General features: G+C 37.6%; 1 protein-coding gene across 1 annotated transcript in view; it reads left to right on the top strand.

Annotated features, from left to right (window-relative positions):
* Positions 1 to 19663, top strand: part of LOC129370194 (ERC protein 2-like) — a 150278-nt gene that overhangs the window by 64821 nt on the left and 65794 nt on the right. The window contains exons 13-14 of the mRNA XM_055045958.1: positions 587 to 680; positions 12706 to 12866. Coding sequence (XP_054901933.1) covers positions 587 to 680; positions 12706 to 12866 — 255 coding nt within the window. The remainder of the gene's footprint in view (positions 1 to 586; positions 681 to 12705; positions 12867 to 19663) is intronic.

Below are 19663 nucleotides of genomic sequence, written 5' to 3'. Positions count from 1 at the left end.
TAAGGCCTTTTTAATAAAATGCCTAAATGGTTGTGTCTTGACTTTGTAAACTTCTTACACATTACACACTGTTTTCTATTCTATTGTGTCGCTAATGTTTAGAGGCCTGACAGTGTCACACTCATCTGTTAAAATTTTTGCTATATATGCAAGTGAAAATTATCCTTACAAAAGTCAGGTGGTGTATTTTAAGAAGGCCAGCCTGTTTACGTTGAGGTGAAATACAAATAAAGGGAATGCCCTATTAATTGCTGTTCATTGAAAGATTTTCAAAATAATACACCTAATGCACAATGTCCTGAAAAAAATCTAATCTCTCCATTCAGTGACTGTACCTATACCTTAACCTAACTGATGCTAAGGTCGTAAAGCTGTTACGGGACAAACCCAAGGCTAATGCAACAAGCTTAAACTTTGTAAGTGCATACTGTAAGAAATCCTTATGCTTGCTCAGAAAAATAAAGGTTTCAAGGAAACAAAACACGTCTTACTTTATTACATAATGACTACCACATAACAATTGTTCTAATTGGTTTTCTTCATCCACCTTTTCATCACTGGTTGTTTTTATTTTCTCTGCTCGAAGGCAAATCAAGTCTCCAAATATCCAGAAGCAGATTGTGCCTGGCGAGATGAGGAAAGATGCCTTGGCAGATGGACATCCACACTCTTTATCACAGGTTGGAATGGAGTTATGCATGTGTGCAAATGACTTCGTTTGTGGTCGTAACAACATCCTCTTCACATCATCATACCAGTACGTTACATGATTCATGACATGTCCAACAGCTGTTTCTTGCTTTTCTATGTCTCATCTCTTTCTAAGTCATTCACTTGGAAAGCCATTTGTTTTGGACAGTGGTTTGTCTAAGGAATTTTAGACCTTTTCATGCTTTATCTTTGGACACATCAGTCCGTAGCACAACAAATACACAATAAACTATATGATGGGAATAATAAAGAACAGAGTTTGTCAGGAGTTTGATGCACCATTTGTGATGTAAATGCTAGGTATTCAATTCTGTGTCAGGTGCATGCTTTTATTCTGGGCTGGGGAGATCAGCTGAGAGACCACTACAGAGTGCAGTCATGCCAATTCACTCCCAGAGGGCCAATGAAATAAGCCTCTATATCCCCTCAAGCAAGCACAGACCAGGACCCTGTCTTTAAGCAGAACTGTTCCATTCTTTTTATTTTTCCCTGTGTGCTGGCAGACCCCATCCAAAGCACTGTAAAGGCTGACAACTAGCCAGCTGTAGATGATTTTCATGGAGTTGTTGACCAAAGGAAATACTAATTTTAAAGCATATCCAGTTTCAGATTCCAGTCATTGACCAATTATGTCCCACCGTCTCTTTGGCAGCTGTTTTATATGCCTGTTCTCTGACAACAGATCCAAAGACATAACAATTTTGTTTTTTTGTTTTTTGTTCCAGTTTCTAAGACAACAATTAGCCTAAACTGTCAGCAAAACTGTAAGCGTAATAAATTCATTTATACCACAGAAAGAGGCATTCAGGAATGTACTACTTAATTTGTTTGTTGATGACAAGCTTTGAGGAATTTGAAAATCAGCTCATGAAACACAGCTATTTTTTTTAATAAGACAGCTTTTAAATCACTTTTTGAAGTGCGTATCTAAATGATCTAAAAAATGTGCCTTTTGTTGTTTAATTGCACACCACCAAACAGTTTATTTGATCAATTAGGCTTTCTTATCTGTTTTAATCCGCATTGCAGAAGGAAATCACCATTTAATCATTTCCCGCTTATCCTTCACAAATGGCTTTTTTTTTTTTTCTTTTCCAAGAAACTCCACCAGATAACAGAGTCACACAAAGAAAACCTGTTGCCCTCCACTCTCCCTCTAATCTCTTGTTCGTGAAATGGGGATATACAGTACAGTGGCGATTTCTGAAATGGGCGTTACATGGACACAGTTTCTGAAATGTTGTTCGTCCAGGGCGACAAACAGGCTAGGACCACCCCTGGGGGTATAGCTAATGTTCTTCAGACTCTTTTCACAAGTAAATCACATTTTTGTATCCTCATATTTTAGACAACAGCACATGCTACTGCAGCGCTATTAGAACAGTGTACAAGGAACTACACAACAGTGAAAAATAACACAGTATTTGAATGATTCATCCACTTATAACAGATTATAAATCTTGCTCATTTTAGAAAACTATGAGTTAAATTTAGAACGACTGTGTAAAATATAAGCAAAGTTAAGACCAGCGTCATCTTTACACTTTCAGGAGTGAAACAAAAATCACTCTTTGAAAAAGGAGTTGAATCTGGGACGTCACAAATTCACCCAGGTAATATCTATAAAATTGTAGGCTTCTGTCAAATTTTATCTGCTAATGTTGATGGTGACAGAATATAAATACATTAAAGTTGAGGACGTGGCAGCAAAGAGAACAATTGTTCTCTTGAATAAACATAATTGTTAGTTATAAAATAAAATTGTTGACAAGAATTGAACAGAGAAGAAAGTTACAAGGGGTTTGTGGAACGTAGAGGAATATTTTATGTGCCTTTTCTACAAATGGAGGGCCTAATAATTAGAGAGGCTGGCATTAATTTGCCACAATCTGTGATCTGGGAACTATTAGACATGCTCTGATCTAAATGGTTAGGAAAGCACAAATCACAGTAAAAGTCTGCAATATGTGTTGGATCCAGGGGATTTAAGCTTTAGACAGTTAGAAGCAAGAATTTCAAATTAGAGCAAAATATTACAGGAAACCAGTTTCACGAAGACAGGCACATTCTGTGATGTTTTCATAACTTTTAGTTCTATAAATTAGCATAGCAAAGAATAAATCCTTTGTGACAATGATGGTGCAGACTGATACTTGAATAAATCACTATCTAATTAAGATGGCAGTAATGCATTTATGGTCATAATGAAGGGGAAATTATTGAAGTCTTTCAAGTTTATCTAATAGCACATTTCAGCAACAAGTTAGTTCAAACATAATATAGTAACCAATTATGAAACAAGCAACAAAGCATTTTGTCAAATGCCAACAAAAGAATAATTATCATCAAATATTCGCCAAATATGTTAATCATTGTTTCAGTTATTATTGATCAAAGACGCCTCTAAATTGGTGAGGGTTTAGGAAGTCGGTGTTTTGGCTGTTTTGCCGTTTTTTGGAAGTTTGTTCCTGATTAGTAACACATAAAAACTGAATGTGGTTCTGGTTCTGAGGAAGTGATCAGAAACAGAAGACCTGGTCTGGATGGTTGATAAACAATAACAGGTCTTTAATGTATTTTGGTGCAAAGCCGTTTGCTGATTTACAAGCTAGCAGGATTATGTTAAACTCTATTCTCTGAGCCAGTGTACAGACTTTAGAGTCCTTTTTGGGGGTCGTGTTCTCTACTTTCCTAGTTTTAGTGAGAACATGAGCAGCAAGGTACTGGATCAGCTGCTTGGATGAGTTTCATGTGAGCTTGTTGAGCCATTCATTATTTTATTCTAGAGTTGTTCTAAAAGTCTGAGCTTGTAATTATATTCATGTATCTTTGAAGATTCAGGTCTGAGTCCCCCACTACAGATATAAGGACTAGTCACTAGTTTCTAACTGTAAAAGCTGAACCTGTGTGCTAGCTGTTGCTCATTCCACTTTTTTTTGTTTAATCTCAGAAAACTGAGATGTTATAGCAAGACTGATAAAGGTGAGACAATGCTGTGATTGCTGTTAGTAGTACTAAAGGTCATCCTGGAAGAACTAAGTTAAAGTCTGCTGTAAGTGGCTTATTGCTTTAACAAGTCTAAAAACTGTTAGACCCTGGTATCAACCATAAATGATATAAACTGTTTCATGATTTTTTTTCTGCCAGAACTTTGGACAAAGAGTAGCTGTGTTAGTTCTGAAAGATCGGAGGCCCAAATTAGTTGTTTTTATGCAACAGATTAATCATGGTGTGTTTGAAACTGCCAGGAAAAGAACCAGAATCTCATGAATTATTTATCTAAGATAAAAGGATCTGACTAACTTTGAATAATATTCACAATATTCATATTCACTGTGGATACTTTAAGGGAAACAGTATCCACAGTGCAGAAAGAGTTCATGTGGGAAACTGTATGTTAAACATAGCATCTTCCAGGCCACTATCCATAAAGATCCGTTCAGTGCAGTCTGTACGCTGCATGTTTTGCTTGATCCAGCACTAAAGTTGCATTATGGCCACCGCCTCTGTCTGTTTCCCCATGCGGTCTTTCTTCTTTGCCTTTATCTCTGGGTCCATCAGGAACATAGCACGCTCCAAGGGTAAACACACACAAATAAAGTCTCCCTGTTATTCCAGGACAGTTTATGTGGGACAAACTGATAACATCTCTCCGCTCCATTGTCTCCAGTGCACCATGCTGCACTTTGCAAACACAGAGAAAGCACACATCGGAAGTATTAATTTCAGTCATTTGCACAGCATTTGTTTTCCTTTTGTCTGCAGTGATGAGACAACAGCACCTGTCAGTAATCTGTTTAGAGATCTGTAGATTGTTGAAGTAAATAATAATAATAATAAAAAAAATCAAACAACTGTTATTTAATGGATTTTAAGCTTTTGTTTTATTTAGATTTTCTCTTCCTTTTACATTCATCTGCACTTGCACATATGATCGATTTTGCACACGCTGTGTGCTAATGAATGTGAGGCAAGGAATCCTAATTTCACAGCTGCTGGAAATATGTATTTTCTCACTCTTCATTAGTTTATAAAAGTGATTGCAATCTTTCCATCAAACCAAAAAGAGCCAGAATCATAATAATCCTTCTCCAGGGGCTTTAGGCGATGACATGTTCTCCACAAACTATGATTTTAATAATTCTTACAACTTTCTAAATTCTGTTATATATTCTTCAAAGCAGCATTCTCTTGTTACTAACAAAACTCTCATTAAACATGTCTGTACACTTTGACACATACATATAAAACATGCACTGTACATGTGCCAGCACACACATATGCAGACACAGCTTTCTGGTTAGGTTGCACTTGAGAGATCCAGTGGTGGCAGCCCGCTCTCAGTGGGGCGTGCATGCATGAGTGTGTGCAGGCCTCAGTGTGTTGTGTGGGGTCAGACTGGCCCTTGTTGATTTTGGTGCATCGAATTACTGCCCGTCCATCACAACCAATTACAGCTTTGAGCTGCTGACACACACAACACTTGTCTGTGTGTGTGCGTGTGCGGGTGTATGTTGCTTAATTCCAGCTGCGCTGTGCTGAAAAGAAGAGACCAAGTTCATTTTTTTGCTTTCACCAGCTTTAAGGTATATCGTTATCATCACTAACAGTTTGATGCGTCAGTTTTATTAACGAGCTAAAAGATATTTCAAGCTAATCTAAAGTATCCAAAGCATTCACACCCCACTTCTGTTTTCCTGGCAATGTCTCATGAAATGACTTTCTCTACATCTGGAGACTCCATTACAATTGAATCCTCATGTGTGACCTATGGTACTGTTTAAAGAAATGCTCTGCTTGCAACAAAACCAAAAACGTGTTTTCTCATAGCACTGCTATTTGAGCTACGTACATCACATTTGCATACTTAGGCTATTGTTGTGAACATGTCCATTAGGAAGGATACGCTCAGTTTACCAGACATGAAATTGTCATGTTTGATAAGATTTTTATTTTAGCACGTTTCCAAGAACTTTCAGACATTTTAGTTGTCATTCAACTTACCTGGACAGAAACCCCTGCACTTTACTCAGGATTCTTCATCCACACAAGACAGCACGGCTTATATGCCGCTTTAAGAAAAGTGTGAACATGTGAACATAAATGCAAATCAACACTTTAAGAATCAGCGAGAAAGTGAAAAAATGAAGAAAAAAAACATTGGATGGTTTATTTTTTCTGTTTCTGGGTTTTTCTTCACGGTTCCGTCAACCAGTGTGGAGAAGGATCATTTTCTTTCCCTCACTATAGGTGTCAAACAGGCCACACACAAACTGCTTGAGTGGAAGGCCACAGTGTGATCTGCACACTCTAGTCAGATGACTTACATGAGAGCAAGCAAGAAAATTATTACAGATTTTCTGCAGTTGTCTTTCACTAGTACTAAAACTGCAAAACAGTATTGCTCATGTTTTTATGAGCCGATTTCTGGTTGTCTTTGTGATCTAACAACTAAATGTCATAAATTTAGATTGTGGAGCAGCATATTATTCCCATTTATCCATTTTAGTCCTGGTGATCTGAGTTTAGGATTGGTGAGTGCAACTTTCAGCAAGATATCAGAAATTACAATTTGAAGAATTGCTTTAACAGCTAAATGTGATTAACCGTATTTATTTATTTTATTTTGCCTTTCTGTGACAATTACAATATTGCAAAATTTACCCTGGAAGTTTGTGTACTTGTTTGCTGTTGAACCAACAGACATAAAACTCTTAACTTGTGACTTCTAGAAGTGCACAAAAAGATTCACCCAACATATAACAGTATTATTTAAGTTGTTGGTGGTTTAGTCTGTATCTGCTACAAACAAAATATCAGGTGTCTGCTCCTAGGTCTAAATGTGGCTGAGGAATAAAAACCGGAAGAGACCTTCAAAAATCACTCTTTTTTATTTTATTTTATTTTGTCAACAAAAAAGAAGCTGGAGGAAAATACTTACCGTATGTTATGGTTGGGTCACGACTAGCCATGAGCGAGTCATAAGCCAACGATGACACAAAGAGTTACACACTCTGCAGTTATGATTAGGTACTTAGGTGTTTTTATCATAGTGGTAAATTTTTATTGTGTGACATCCTTTTATTCTTGACTTTGTTCTCAACGACATACAATTATAGTATATTTAAGATGTAAAAAATGATTCTGTGAGAAAGCATTTCTATACATGTATGAATTCTTGTCCGGAACTGACCATATGCAAAGCATAATCAAAAGATAGGAATAGGATATATTAAAGAATGAATGTGTACCTCTTACTGAATTTGCCCCAAACTTAAAAAGTGCAGACAGAAAACGTTACTTTTTGTTTGCAGTATTTTATTAGCCAATCAACCGTCAGCGCAAAAACAAATTTCAAATAATTGGTAAATTGATTTCTGCATTACTAACCAATGTTGCAGAAAATCGAGCTCAAAATAATTTCAGACCAAATTTCAAAGCAATTTAAAAAACCAAAACTTCTGTCTTTGGCTTTTGCATCTTTTTTTCCGAAACCTACTCTTCTCCCTCTTCCACATCAAGCTGTGCAATTCCCAGGATGCCATGCGTGAGACGGCGGAGCGGATAATAGAGCTGGAGAAGGCTCTGAGGGATACCATGAACACCTCGGCCCATAGGGAGAGCCTTTGGGCGCAGGAAGAGGCCGCCCGTGTTCAGGCCCAAAGACAGGTTTATATGATGGTGCACACATTTATGGTGGACCACAAACCTCCATATTACAGACCTATAAATGCACACAGCCTCATGTACAGTGTCTTGAACTGAACAACAACCCCCTTGTGGTTTCATGTGTATCTGCAGCCTAATAGGAGAACCTTAACTCTTTTGTGTGATATAGTATGTTACCTCAAAATAATTTTTAGTTATGGGTTTTTAAGTTTTGTTATTTTTTTAATGAGCTTTTGTTGAGTTTTGCTTGTAGCTGAAATTCTAAAGCAAATAATCAAATTGGAATAATTAAAGTGATCTGGCTTCATTTTGCTGTCAAATGTGCCTGCATGGAAATGTGTGCATATTGAACATGTTGTGCATTTGCGTGGATGCAATATTTAATATATATTTTTCCAGCAAACCGACTTTAGTCTTGCAGACTCGTCTGCCTTTTTCAAACATGCATGTCCTGCTGTTTGTCTATTTTTCCGACTGCCAGCTGGTTGCTCTTCATCTTAATGTGGCCAATAAAAAAAATAAAGAAAAATGAATGTGTGTGCTTCTGAATGTGCGTGTGAGTGTAGGTGTGTCTGCGGTGGGAAAAAGAAACAGGGCAAGGGAGCATGTTTCCTCTCGCTGTGAGTGTGCATTTGAATGAGAATGACCTTGCATTACTTATGAGTGCCACAAGTAATTTGAGAGCTAACGGTGGTTAAAACTAGAACTAACATTATGAGGTAGAAATATGTCTGTATTTCTTTAAGTGCACTCTCTACCAGAGTTTGAGACATGAAAAAAGAGAACTGGTGGACAGCAGAGCCAAGTTAGAGAAGGTCAGACTTAGTTTAGAAGATTCAGCCAGAGCCAATGTTAACTGTGGCTTGCTTTTTCCTCTTTTGCATACTTTCACGCTCAACTTACATTCAGCCTGGATACTGTGTTTATTAAACAATATTTTAATCCACTGAGAAGTCGGAAAGAAATGAAAAGCAGTTTTTGAGGAACTTGTTGCATGCGAAGAAGTAGGTTTTTTAGCTTAAACACAAGTTAATTAGTGTGAAGAAATGAGAGAGAATGAATTGAGACGTTAACTCTCCGTGACCCCAAAAGTCCCAGTCAACTTGCTTTTTATTTACACAATTTTCTAGACATTAAGAAAAGAAGGAGCCAATTAGTCACACTAACGGTTTACAGTACTTTGCAAAAATACAAAATATTGCGCAAATGTGAAGCCTAAAGAAATACCTCTATATAATATCTAGTTGCCTTCAGACCATCGTCACAATAAAACATGACAGTGGAAGCATTATGTTATCTAAACCAGAATAGACAAAGCTACTAATAAGGCTTCACTGAAAGAAAACTATAAAAGACTTGACTTGGTTAATGGTGTTTACTTTCTGCCAGGGCAATAACGTTAAACATTCACCCAAAGCTACAATAGAATGGTTTACCGCACAGCAAATATGCAACATTAAAAATACTCAAAGTGCAGACCTGAATTCACAAATGTTCTTTTTTTATTTGCTAAGCTTCAGCAGTTTTGACAGTAAAGCATAATAAAATAAAACACCATGTTGGGCACCGATCGAGGCTTACTCCCAAAAGTGGCACCTGTAAATGGAGCAAAAAACATTGACCAATTGAACAAAAGTTCATTTCACTTTTAAGATCTTTACTTATTTTTTTTTACTAATAAAAATAAAACTCTGGAAAGAATATCTCATTTTCTTTCTATTTGCATAGTAATGCACTACTTTATTTTGATTAATCACATAAAATAATAATAATAATAATAATAATAATAATAATAATAATAATAATAATAATGATAAAAAAAACATATATTGTAATAAGAGATTGTAATCCAACAAAATGTTGAAAGGTTAAAGGTATCCATCTTTCTATAGATGCCCAGACTGATGCTCACTGGTTGTTGATAAACAAAATTGTTCTAATGTTTCAGAAAGAAAACAGAGGAACGTGATTACAGAACAGAAAAAGAATCGTGTCTGTCTGAAAGACCACCTGACCCTGGCACTGTTTCAGACTGCTCTACTAAACTTGCATTCTCTCACACCCTCCCTTTTTGTTTGATTTTTTCTTCCTTCTGTCCCAGAATAATCAGTCTCATGATGTGTAATGAGCTGAAAATCTTCTGTCAGCCTGACCTGATGAAATGTAACATTGGTAATGCCCCAGGTCACTTTTCTTCACACCCCAATCCTTTAAGTCGTTCACTCTGTCTCTACCCCGTTCAGCTTTTTTCTTTCTCATGAAATCACCTCTACCATCCATCCTTGTTCTTTCCCATTGGCCTTCTTAAGTTGTCTCATGCTATTATGTCCGCGCTGCCTTCCCAATGCATTTTCTGTCGATTTCCCACTTTGGCGTTTGAACTAGGCCTTTGAACCAGGAACATGGCATGAATGCACCAGAGGGATTTGGTCCCTACCTTTGAGCTCTCAATCAGCTTATCAACTAAAGTGTACTACCCTTAGCTGGCCTTCGTTTGGTTGGAGAGCCTTTTCTTGAAGTTGAGCTAAATTGGCACGCACAGGATCACCCTTAAGCAGATTAAGTCGCCAATTTTTGCTAAAATTCATTGTATTCCTTATTAATAATGTGATTGTGCAATGACAACTACTCTGGGTGGTGCACTAATGAGGGACTGGCAGGAGAAAAGCTAAAAACTGGCAGTCATGGAGGTACATCTAAATCAACTTAGATGTGTGAAACTTGACTTTCAAGATAAAAAGAGTGTATTTGCTTACATTGAGGCCTGCAAAACAGACAAATAAATAAATTAATAAAAACTTTATAAAATAAACCTCTTTATACCACTTTAACCTCTGCTATGCTGCAAACAGAATCTTCATTATATTTTTTTGTGATTTAATGCTATTTAAATTTAAATAGTGGAACTGATGTTCCACTACGTTTTATTGAAATGGAATAAAACAATTCATTATTTTCAGTGATTCTTTGGAGAACCACTTTTGACTTACAGTTGCAGCAATTTTGGGGGCAAGTCTCTATCAACATGGCACATTATCTATTTACATTTTAGCTACTTTTTCTTTGCAAAATAGTTAAGAGAGGTCTGTAAAGAGCAAAGTTACAGTCTTTATACAAACTTTTAAGTAGATCAATGTATAGATTCTGACTTGTCCATCATCACAAATGAATTAGCTTTAAATGTCCCTCATAGCATCCTATTGCGACCCTTGTTACAGGCAGACATCTGCCTATACTCAAGCTTTCATGTTGTTACTAACACTTTTTTGCCATTTCTAGTAAATGTGTGCAATAGAAGGAGCCTTTCTTTGAACGGGTCAAATTTATGCTAGAGAGATATAAAAATGATGACGATGTGTTCTGATGACATGATCAAGACATCATCATCATCGGATGACTCTAGGCAACACAAATTGTTTGTTGACTATATTTTAAAGATGTGCTATTGCTAGAGACTGAACTGGTTCTTCTGAAGAGCAGAAAAACGAAAAAAAAAAATCCTCAGTAAAGTTACTCGTAAAGCCGCTGCTATGTAGCGCTGTCTACTGGTTGGCTGCCAGGGTAACACATTTCTGGAATAAATTACTTCCGGTCTTGTGCGAACTATCTGCTGACATTTAATTATTTACATATCCAGATCTGGGCCAAGGCACAAAGCAAACTAGGTGGCTGTTTAGAACTATGTGTCCACTAAGGGTGCCCCTAAGTGGTATTGATATTTTTTTAAACTTTTATTTAGTGATAATTTTTATGTGATTATTTAAAAAAAAACATACACAATTTTACTATAAAGTTGTAATTTTTTATATTTTTTTTCACAATAATGTATGTGAACATGTAAAAATCTTTCTTTAGGGCATGAAGAAAAATAATGAATTGTTCTTGGGCCCCCTCATGGCCTCGGTAGGCATCGCCAATACGAGCTGCTGTGCGCATCCAAATCTCCAAAGCATTGGTGGAAGATAAGTAAACAAAACAATCTCGCAAAAACGGACTTATTCTTCAGGAGCAGAGAATAGAAATGGGAAGAATAGAAAAAAAAAACAAGATAAGGGCATGTTTGCATGTGACTTGGTAATGTAGAAAATTAGTGATTGATTGATAAACTAAAATAAAAATTCTACACTTCCATTAAGATTCTTGGAATTCGCTTACAGTCTTATCTTTGAAATCTTCTTCCATATGTGGTATTCATGAGTAGTCAGAAAGCACATCATCTGACATCTGTGAAACACACCTAGAAAGCTGGAGGACATAGACAGTGTCCCAAAAATGTGTGAACGATTTGGCTCCTTCAATAAAGATGCCCCTTGCCTTTTTCATGTCTGACCCCTGCTGTTATTCCTCTAAATGCTATCCTTCTGCTTCTTTTTTCTTTGTATCTCTTTTAGTCCAAATTTTAAACAACTGTTTTTTAGGTTTGCTGTACAATAAATCTTCAAAGTAACAGAGTCAAATAAAGATAATGAGACACTATTTTATTTTTATCTGAAAATCTTGACTAGTTCTGCATCCTATTGTGAAGTAGTAGTTGTTGAGCAATTAGACCCCTTCCTGTGTTAGGATAAAGATGCCCTGAGGTCACATCCTGTCTATCAGGCACTCTGCTTGGACACACAGGCTCACACTGCTGGAGGGCATGAGTGTGCAGAGGAAGGAGATGCACTGGAGAGCTTGAACATTATCTTCAGTAGCCATGAAGTAGAACCACACTTATGAGGAAGATGAAATAAGTGGTGAAAGGAGGTGAGGGGAAAGTTGTTTCCATCCCAAGGGTCATTGAACATGCCATTCAACTAATCTATGAACCACAATAATTTTGCCTCCAAGATGTAGACTGTCCATTGATTTCCATGTTTAGGCTGTCATTTCATCTCAACTTAACCATTTAAGCACTCACGGGCTTTCCTACACACAGCCCACATGCAGTGAGGGGGCAAAACTGATCTTTTGTGCTTTACCATGAAATAAATGAGTTGGGCTGAATCCTTTTTCCATGGTCTTCCTACAGCTAACTCACCACCAGTGCTTTGGAAGTTATATCAAGTTTTATTTTATTGGAACACATTACAGGCAAAAATAGATTAACAGAGCGGGCTCCTATGCCTTCATGTCCAAAAGTGCTCTTTTTTTAAAGTTAATTATGCTCTGCACTGCTACACAGGAGTATGTGGGACACCCTGCCTCTTATAAACACTCTTACGAGTGAAAGATGAAGACCACAGGGTGAAATGGGCTTCAGCCTCTAAAGTAATCACTGTAGAACATAGCAATGTAGTTATTGTGGGAAATTCTAACACCTAAACCTGTTGTCCCTTTAAATAGTTGGAGGAGCTGATGGGAGCTTTAGAGAAGACTCGCCAGGAGCTAGATGCCACTAAAGTACGTCTGTCCTCCACTCAGAAGTGCCTACATGAACGAGATGGACACCTCAACCATCTGCGGCAGGAGAGACGCAAACAGCTGGAGGAGATTCTGGAGATGAAGTAAGCTCAAGCTGAAAGTACATTATCTTCCACTTTAGGTCAGTTTGTATCAAAACATTACTCAAGTCCAACACACCACTCTGACTCATACATAAATAGAAATCCCTTCCTAAACTGCTTCAAGCTCAAACTAAATGATGGATGTTGGACTCCTTTACAATTATCTTCAGACCTCTTTGTTCTTCCACTTTTATATGTATTCTTGCTTCAGCTTAACTGGTTCAATGATTTAATTTCCTTCTCAGCATGTCATCAAGTTCAACAGACGGACATTAATGACCCATCAGTTTAAATCAGGTTTGTTGAAACAGAAAAACATTTCAAACATCCAGGGCAGTCAAGCCTGGGGACCAGAGATGGGAAACACAGTATTTAAAGGCATACCTGTAATACAAAAGATGAACTGAGTCGACAGTTGCTAATTATTAGTTATTTTTCACTGCTGACCTAGTTCCCTTCTTTTACATACAGTTATATACTATATATACTCGTTCTTTGCAAGGTATCAATACCTCTCAATTTTTTAATGCATTATGTCATGTTATGACCACAATTAACAGGCTTAAGGATTCTTTTGAGATACACAAACAAAAAGTAATGCATAATTATGAAGTACAAAAAAAAATTATGGATGTTTTTGCAAACCTGCTTTCCACATTTCTGTAAAGTGACAGATTCAGGATTTACATATGTAGCGCCCTGATTTACCTATTACTCGTATTTCGTTACCAGCTTTTCAAATCTCTGTATATTGATTTTACCATACTTTTTTTCAAAAACAGCTGGCTTCCATGTCTGTGTTAAAGAAAATGATCTCTCAGCATGGCACTGCTGCCACAATTCTTTGAAATGGGAAATTTATTTTACAAACATTTTGTCCCATATTGTTTTGCATGCTGACCACAAAGTTTTATTGTTGGTCTATCTTATCTGAGTAAGATAGACTTATTTAGTCTTTCTCTCAACAGTTCATCTTGCCGTTTCTCCATAGAAACCACATTTGTGGAATGCATAATATGTTCTTGTCATCAGATTATACCACCTATGCAATTAATTTTCTCCAGAAGCAGCAACTCGAAAGTGAAGAAACGATCCTTAGTATGAAGCAAAGTGCAGTACAAGGGGCTGGGTTTAAATAGGCTAGGCAGTCATTGCAATGGATTTTATTTTGGGATATCGGAGTAAATGGAGCTGATTACAAAGTAACACCATGCTTTTAATATACTTTTTTTGAAAAAGGAAAAATGTTGTGTTCAAAACTTTTATTGCATCACCTATTTACACATGCAGAATTCTTTTACTTATATGTTTCACTGAAAGGGAGTGAGAGTCAGAGGCAGAACATAACGAGAAAAAGGAAAAAAAAAAATTGTCCAGAATTGTCTAGATTCCCGTGTGTGTGTGTGCGTGGGTGGGTGTGTGTATGTCAGTGGGTATGTCTTACGTGCTTTGAGTTATCTGACTAAAGGACTAAGAAACCACATATCTGCTTGTCATGTGCTGCAGACAAATGCTTTTAATGTGAGCCACAGTAGAGAGAACATTGGCACATGTACACTGAAAAGACAACTTTTAAAGTCCATTATGCCGCTTTGATCACACAGAATACTGAAAGAATGTGTACACAGGGCAGTTATTCTGCCGTGTGTGTGTGTGTGTGTGTGTGTGTGTGTGTGTGCGTGACGGCATGTTTGTGTCTGTTAGAAGAGAGCACAGCTGCCAAAAGCATACCCTATGCATGTCTCTGTTGTAATACAAACCATCTTCCTGTCTGTTTTGATTTCTGACGTCTAATTTGACCAGGAATGTTAATCAGGAAGCATGTTTTTTAAATGATAAAGACACAATCTGTGCTCAAGGTGTCTCTAACAGAACTGCTTTGTGACCCAGTATGTGAAACACATCCATGCTGTTGTATGGCACTGTGCTTACGCTAGTATTGTATTACCATCAGAGGATGCCTGAGAGGAAGACGTTTAGTGTGATGGTTGGTTGACCTACACAGCAACAAAGTCTATTGGAATCTTTCCCTTTGTGTTCGAGCCTCTGCCTAGTCTAAACTGGTAAGAGTTAATGAAGGGGGCACACAGGGCATGAGTGTGTGTGTGGTCTGTTATGCATTGTATTCTATGTGCATGAAGAGGTTGGGAGCCGGGGGTTTGGGGTCACTGATGATGAGGATTAAAGAACTGTTGAATTGCGAGGGGGCAAAGCTTCGTGAGACAGAATGGCCCACAAAGATACGCATGCAAAATCTACGCACAACCTCAGTGGAACTCGCATGTAATCACTCACGTCTGCAGACATGCACATACTTAGACAAACTGTGGCTTTTTGCTTTTAAAAAAAGGGGGCTATACTCCCCACAGCATAGCTCCGGGCCAAGTTGGCGGAGAGAGATTTAAGCAGGAAAGACATAGGGCAGAGAAAGAGGGGCAGCAAGAGGTATAGATAGGAATAAATGCAGGAATGAAGGAGGACAGGGCAGATTGAATGGGATAGAATAAAGGGGCTGTACAAACTGAGGTATTCCAAATCTTAGGAATCATGATAGAAGTTTGACAGAATGCCAGGATTCTCTCTCTCTTTCTATCTCTTCTTCTTCTTTCTCCCTCTCTCTCCTCTATAATGTGGCAATTGTCTAGGTCAACTGAAGCAAACTGTGTGAGGTTTGTTCCACAGCGAGCAAGGGAGGTTCTGTATGAGCCTGTGTGTTTTTTTGTTTTTGTGTGTGTGTGCTTGTAAGCCAGAAGGAGAGAGAGAGAGAGAGAGAGACAGAGAGAGATAAAAAATAAAAAACTTGGCTTTTCAACACTGGTAATGAATAAAAGAGACAAGGAGAGAGAAATCATATTCAATATCCTCTCATGGCCTACTGGGTTTCCTTAGCTCCCAATGTTTGTGTGTGTGTGCGTGTGTCTATGTGTGTAAATGTTAGAGAGAGCTTATTATTATCGTTTTCGGATATGGAGCTGAAGGCTTGATGTATAAGGAGCAATCCGGGTCTCTTCTATCATCCCACACCAGATTAAGTTTCCACCGTACTGTACAGTGTTCACACACACAGACACATATGGTCTCCTGAGGAGCTACTCATTAAATAATTCTGGGGTCACAGGGTGTAGGTGCGCAATAGAGAAATGATGTGTTTGGACGTTTTGAATAGTCCATCATTGAGATGTTTCTATAGTCAGAGTTGGATAACACTTCATGTCATTACATCGCAGATTCTGAAGCTAATCCTTATGCAGACGTTAAAACCGTGGGCGAGCTTATTTGTGTTTACATTTTGCAATGGAATTTGATAAGAAAAAAGATAGGGATATAATTGAAGATAGTAAAATGAGAAAAAAGAGGGTAGAGTTTGGTTATACTTAGTAGAGCAACATGCAAGAATTATAGGAAAAGCTGAACACTTAGCACAAGATAAGTTGTAGAATAGTGCATGGGCAAAAGCTGAAAAGGAATGGAAAAAAAGATGATGTAGTAAGGAAAGTAGGGAGGATGGTGATGGAGAGAGTGTTAGATGAAAAATATATGGAGTACTGCGTGGAGCTGTGAAGGGTGGGAGGGAACAAAGTGTGGCTGGCATAAAATGACACAAGGACGGGTATTGAGCAGAATGACTGAACACAGCACATCAGCAAATAAGTACATTGCAAAAAACCTAGTTGTCAACTGAAAAGTGTAATTGTGTCAAAATGCTAATGTTTTTTGATGGAAGATAACCAAAACTCACATTAATGTAAAATGCTACTTGTATTTTATTTTATTTTTTAATCTGTTAGTAGGTCTTATGATGTATAACACTGACAAGATGTGCATCAATTGAGAACTGCAAAAGCTTCTGATGTATTTCTTGCTGGACATTTGACCACTCTTCTTAGCTGCATTGTTGCTGTTATTTCAATTGGTGTGTTTTCTCAATGAGTTCAACTTTCAGTCATCTTGCTGTTGATTTGAGGTGAAGTTGAGAAATTTTGAGGACTCTGTCATGGCAGAGGACCTTTGATTCATCATTCCGCCAACTTTATTTTAAATCTTACTCGCAGAAAAACAACTCCTCCAAAGCATGATATTTTGGCCACCACCACCATGTTAAAGAGTTGGTGCAAGGTTCTAGGGTTTGAAAGTCTCAGCTTGATTCTTGCATTTTGGTTTTAAAGTTTGGGATTGTTTTAACTGGTGTCCTGGGATTTCAAACTCAATTCATTTTGGACTGTGACACTGGTGTTCCAGTAAAATCAAACTTAATATTATGTTCCTGGGTTATTTTTGAACTTCCCAACCAATTCCCGTTTTATCGAGGTTGACAGTTTGTTTCAAAGAGTTGAAATTTGGACAGAGCTAGTTGTCCTGACTGGTCAATGATCCCCAAAACACATCAAACCATGATTTACAATGTATATGACAGGCTATCATTAAAGCCCTTCTCAAAGTACTGAACTCACGCCTATTAAAAATTGTGTATTTGTCTTTAAAACCTGGACTTTGCCAATCCAACTTGTTGCCAAGGACTCAGAGAGTTGTCAAATACCCAACCTGAATTATGTTCAAACCTTATTGATGGTAACAAGAAGTGTATTGTCAAGGTGCATCTTGCGAAAATAAACTATAGCAACAATTTGTAGCAACCTTTATCTATAATGTTATACATTATGACTTATTGAAACTTCATATGGTTTTATATGTATACTCTTACACTGCATTACTAAGAAGGAGAAGCAAAGGGAAAAAAAAGCATTTTTACAAACATGTCTAACTTTAATCCTCTTCAGTTCTTGTGTTGTTGTTGTCCTTGCATGTAGCTCCTAAAGATAGTTGGTAGATGGGTTTCTAAAGCATTTTCTGGGCCTACCACACTGGCTCTGTCAATTCATGGCCACTGCTGTTTCGTTCTCTTCAAAATATCAGATAACTTGATAATAGCATGAAATCACAAAGATAACTTTTATGTTGTACAACAATAGGGAATGCATCAAATCCACAATGAGGAGTCTTGACCGATACCTCAATAACATACGTATTTAACACAAATACATGTATTACTTACGTATGTTGCATCATAAAGAAGTGGTATGGATTGTTAAAGACCGTTATTATAGAATTAAGTTGACTTTCATAGAATTCTTGCTGGTCAGTGCTTTTGTAATTGCACAGTTTGGCACTCAGATGCTATTCACTAAAAATGTAATTTGTACCAAAGGAAAATCAAGTTTTTTACACAGTGTAAATGAAATGAGATCTAAACTTTAACCCAAAATTAAGTTGTGTTCATTATATTCTCATGTTGCCATTTAGTTACACTGTTTTATGGCCTATCGAAGCTCAAAGGAATAGCAACATTATGACTTTAAAATCCCCCATGTAGACATCCTGTCTGCAAAGCTCCATCGCCATGGTTACTCTGACTAAACAGGCAGAGAGACCAGCTATACTGGTAAGGTCATGTCCCCGCTCACTGATCTCTCCAAGGGGCCTTGACACACACAGATACACTAATGCACACAGAGAGCTTGCAAACTCTTACATGTATGCATCCTGGGCACACACATAGTGAACCATGTTTGCACCTAAAAAAACATTCAAGTATATAATTCTGAACAATGCTGTAATGCAGAGGACAATTTAACAAAAAAAATAAAAAATCTGCCTACCAGCTTCTAGGTGTTCCTTGAATAATCCAGTCGTGAGTATAGAGCATATACATGCAGACACTCATAGGCATTCACATAGCTACATGCACACAAGTACTGGAACCACAGTGCAATTGTTTTCATAAGTAATGATGAGACACAGGGTCACACCACAGCTTGTGAATGGGATTCTCTGTGTTCCTGTGATGAGGAGGGGCTGACCACACATCACCTTCCTCCCTCTTCATGCAGATTTGTGTGTGTATGTCGCCTCGTGGGAACCTCTGGTCATTCATCATGTCTGTCTAGGCTCCCCTGCCCTATGACACACATGTTTACATTCGACGTGCGTGTCAGCTGTCCAGCCTATAGGTATGCTATTATGTCAGTGCTACGTCCAGCACCACCCTTATCTCTCTTTCTCCCCTTTATTTGTGAATGGATGACTTGATCATTTGGAAATTGTTTTTTCTAAGTCTTTATGTAAAGTTTATGCTCAAATCTTATTGTATCAGTCCAATAAGACAGGCTTGTTTTAGTTTGACTCTCAGTTGATGGTGGTGGTAAGAGTTTGTTCTGTAACCGGAGTTTGTTCTGCAACCCTCTACACCGCTTTTGTATGTCAGGAGTTCATCCTAAAGCTGCAGCTAATCACAAATACCCCTTACTTTACAAGCATTTTATTAAGCTTATATGTGACATTGTAGAATTTATTAGTATTTATGACACACAAAAGCAGAACCACTGCATCAACTGTCAGAAGAAACACCACATTAAAACATGATGTAAAGATACTACCTGTGGAATCCGCTTTTAACTTTGTGCTAAGTTACTTTGGTAATATTTTTCTTTCAACGGCTTTTCTGACTTTTTTTTTTTACCTCATCACTCCTTTGACACCAACCTCTTTAACTACCAATCTCCTTAACTTCCTCTGGGTTTTAAACCCACTCCCACCCCTTTTTGTGTGTTTTCTCTGTTGTTCTATCTCCAGACAACTGGAAGAAGGCCTGGAATTTATCACACATACCTAATAATTGCTATCACAGGAAATTGTTCTGAGGAAGTAGGTGCAGTAGCCTTGCTAATTAGTGTCAGTCGTAAATACACGTGCACGTACTTGCTCTTAAACACACAACCCATATTCAAGTCAATTGGTCG

Source organism: Poeciliopsis prolifica, unplaced genomic scaffold (genome assembly GCF_027474105.1).
Source record: "Poeciliopsis prolifica strain line A6 unplaced genomic scaffold, Auburn_PproV2 SCAFFOLD023, whole genome shotgun sequence".
In the NCBI taxonomy this organism is placed as follows: domain Eukaryota; kingdom Metazoa; phylum Chordata; class Actinopteri; order Cyprinodontiformes; family Poeciliidae; genus Poeciliopsis; species Poeciliopsis prolifica.
The sequence above is the reverse complement of the archived record's forward strand: the minus strand, read 5'-3'. Positions and strand labels throughout refer to the sequence as shown.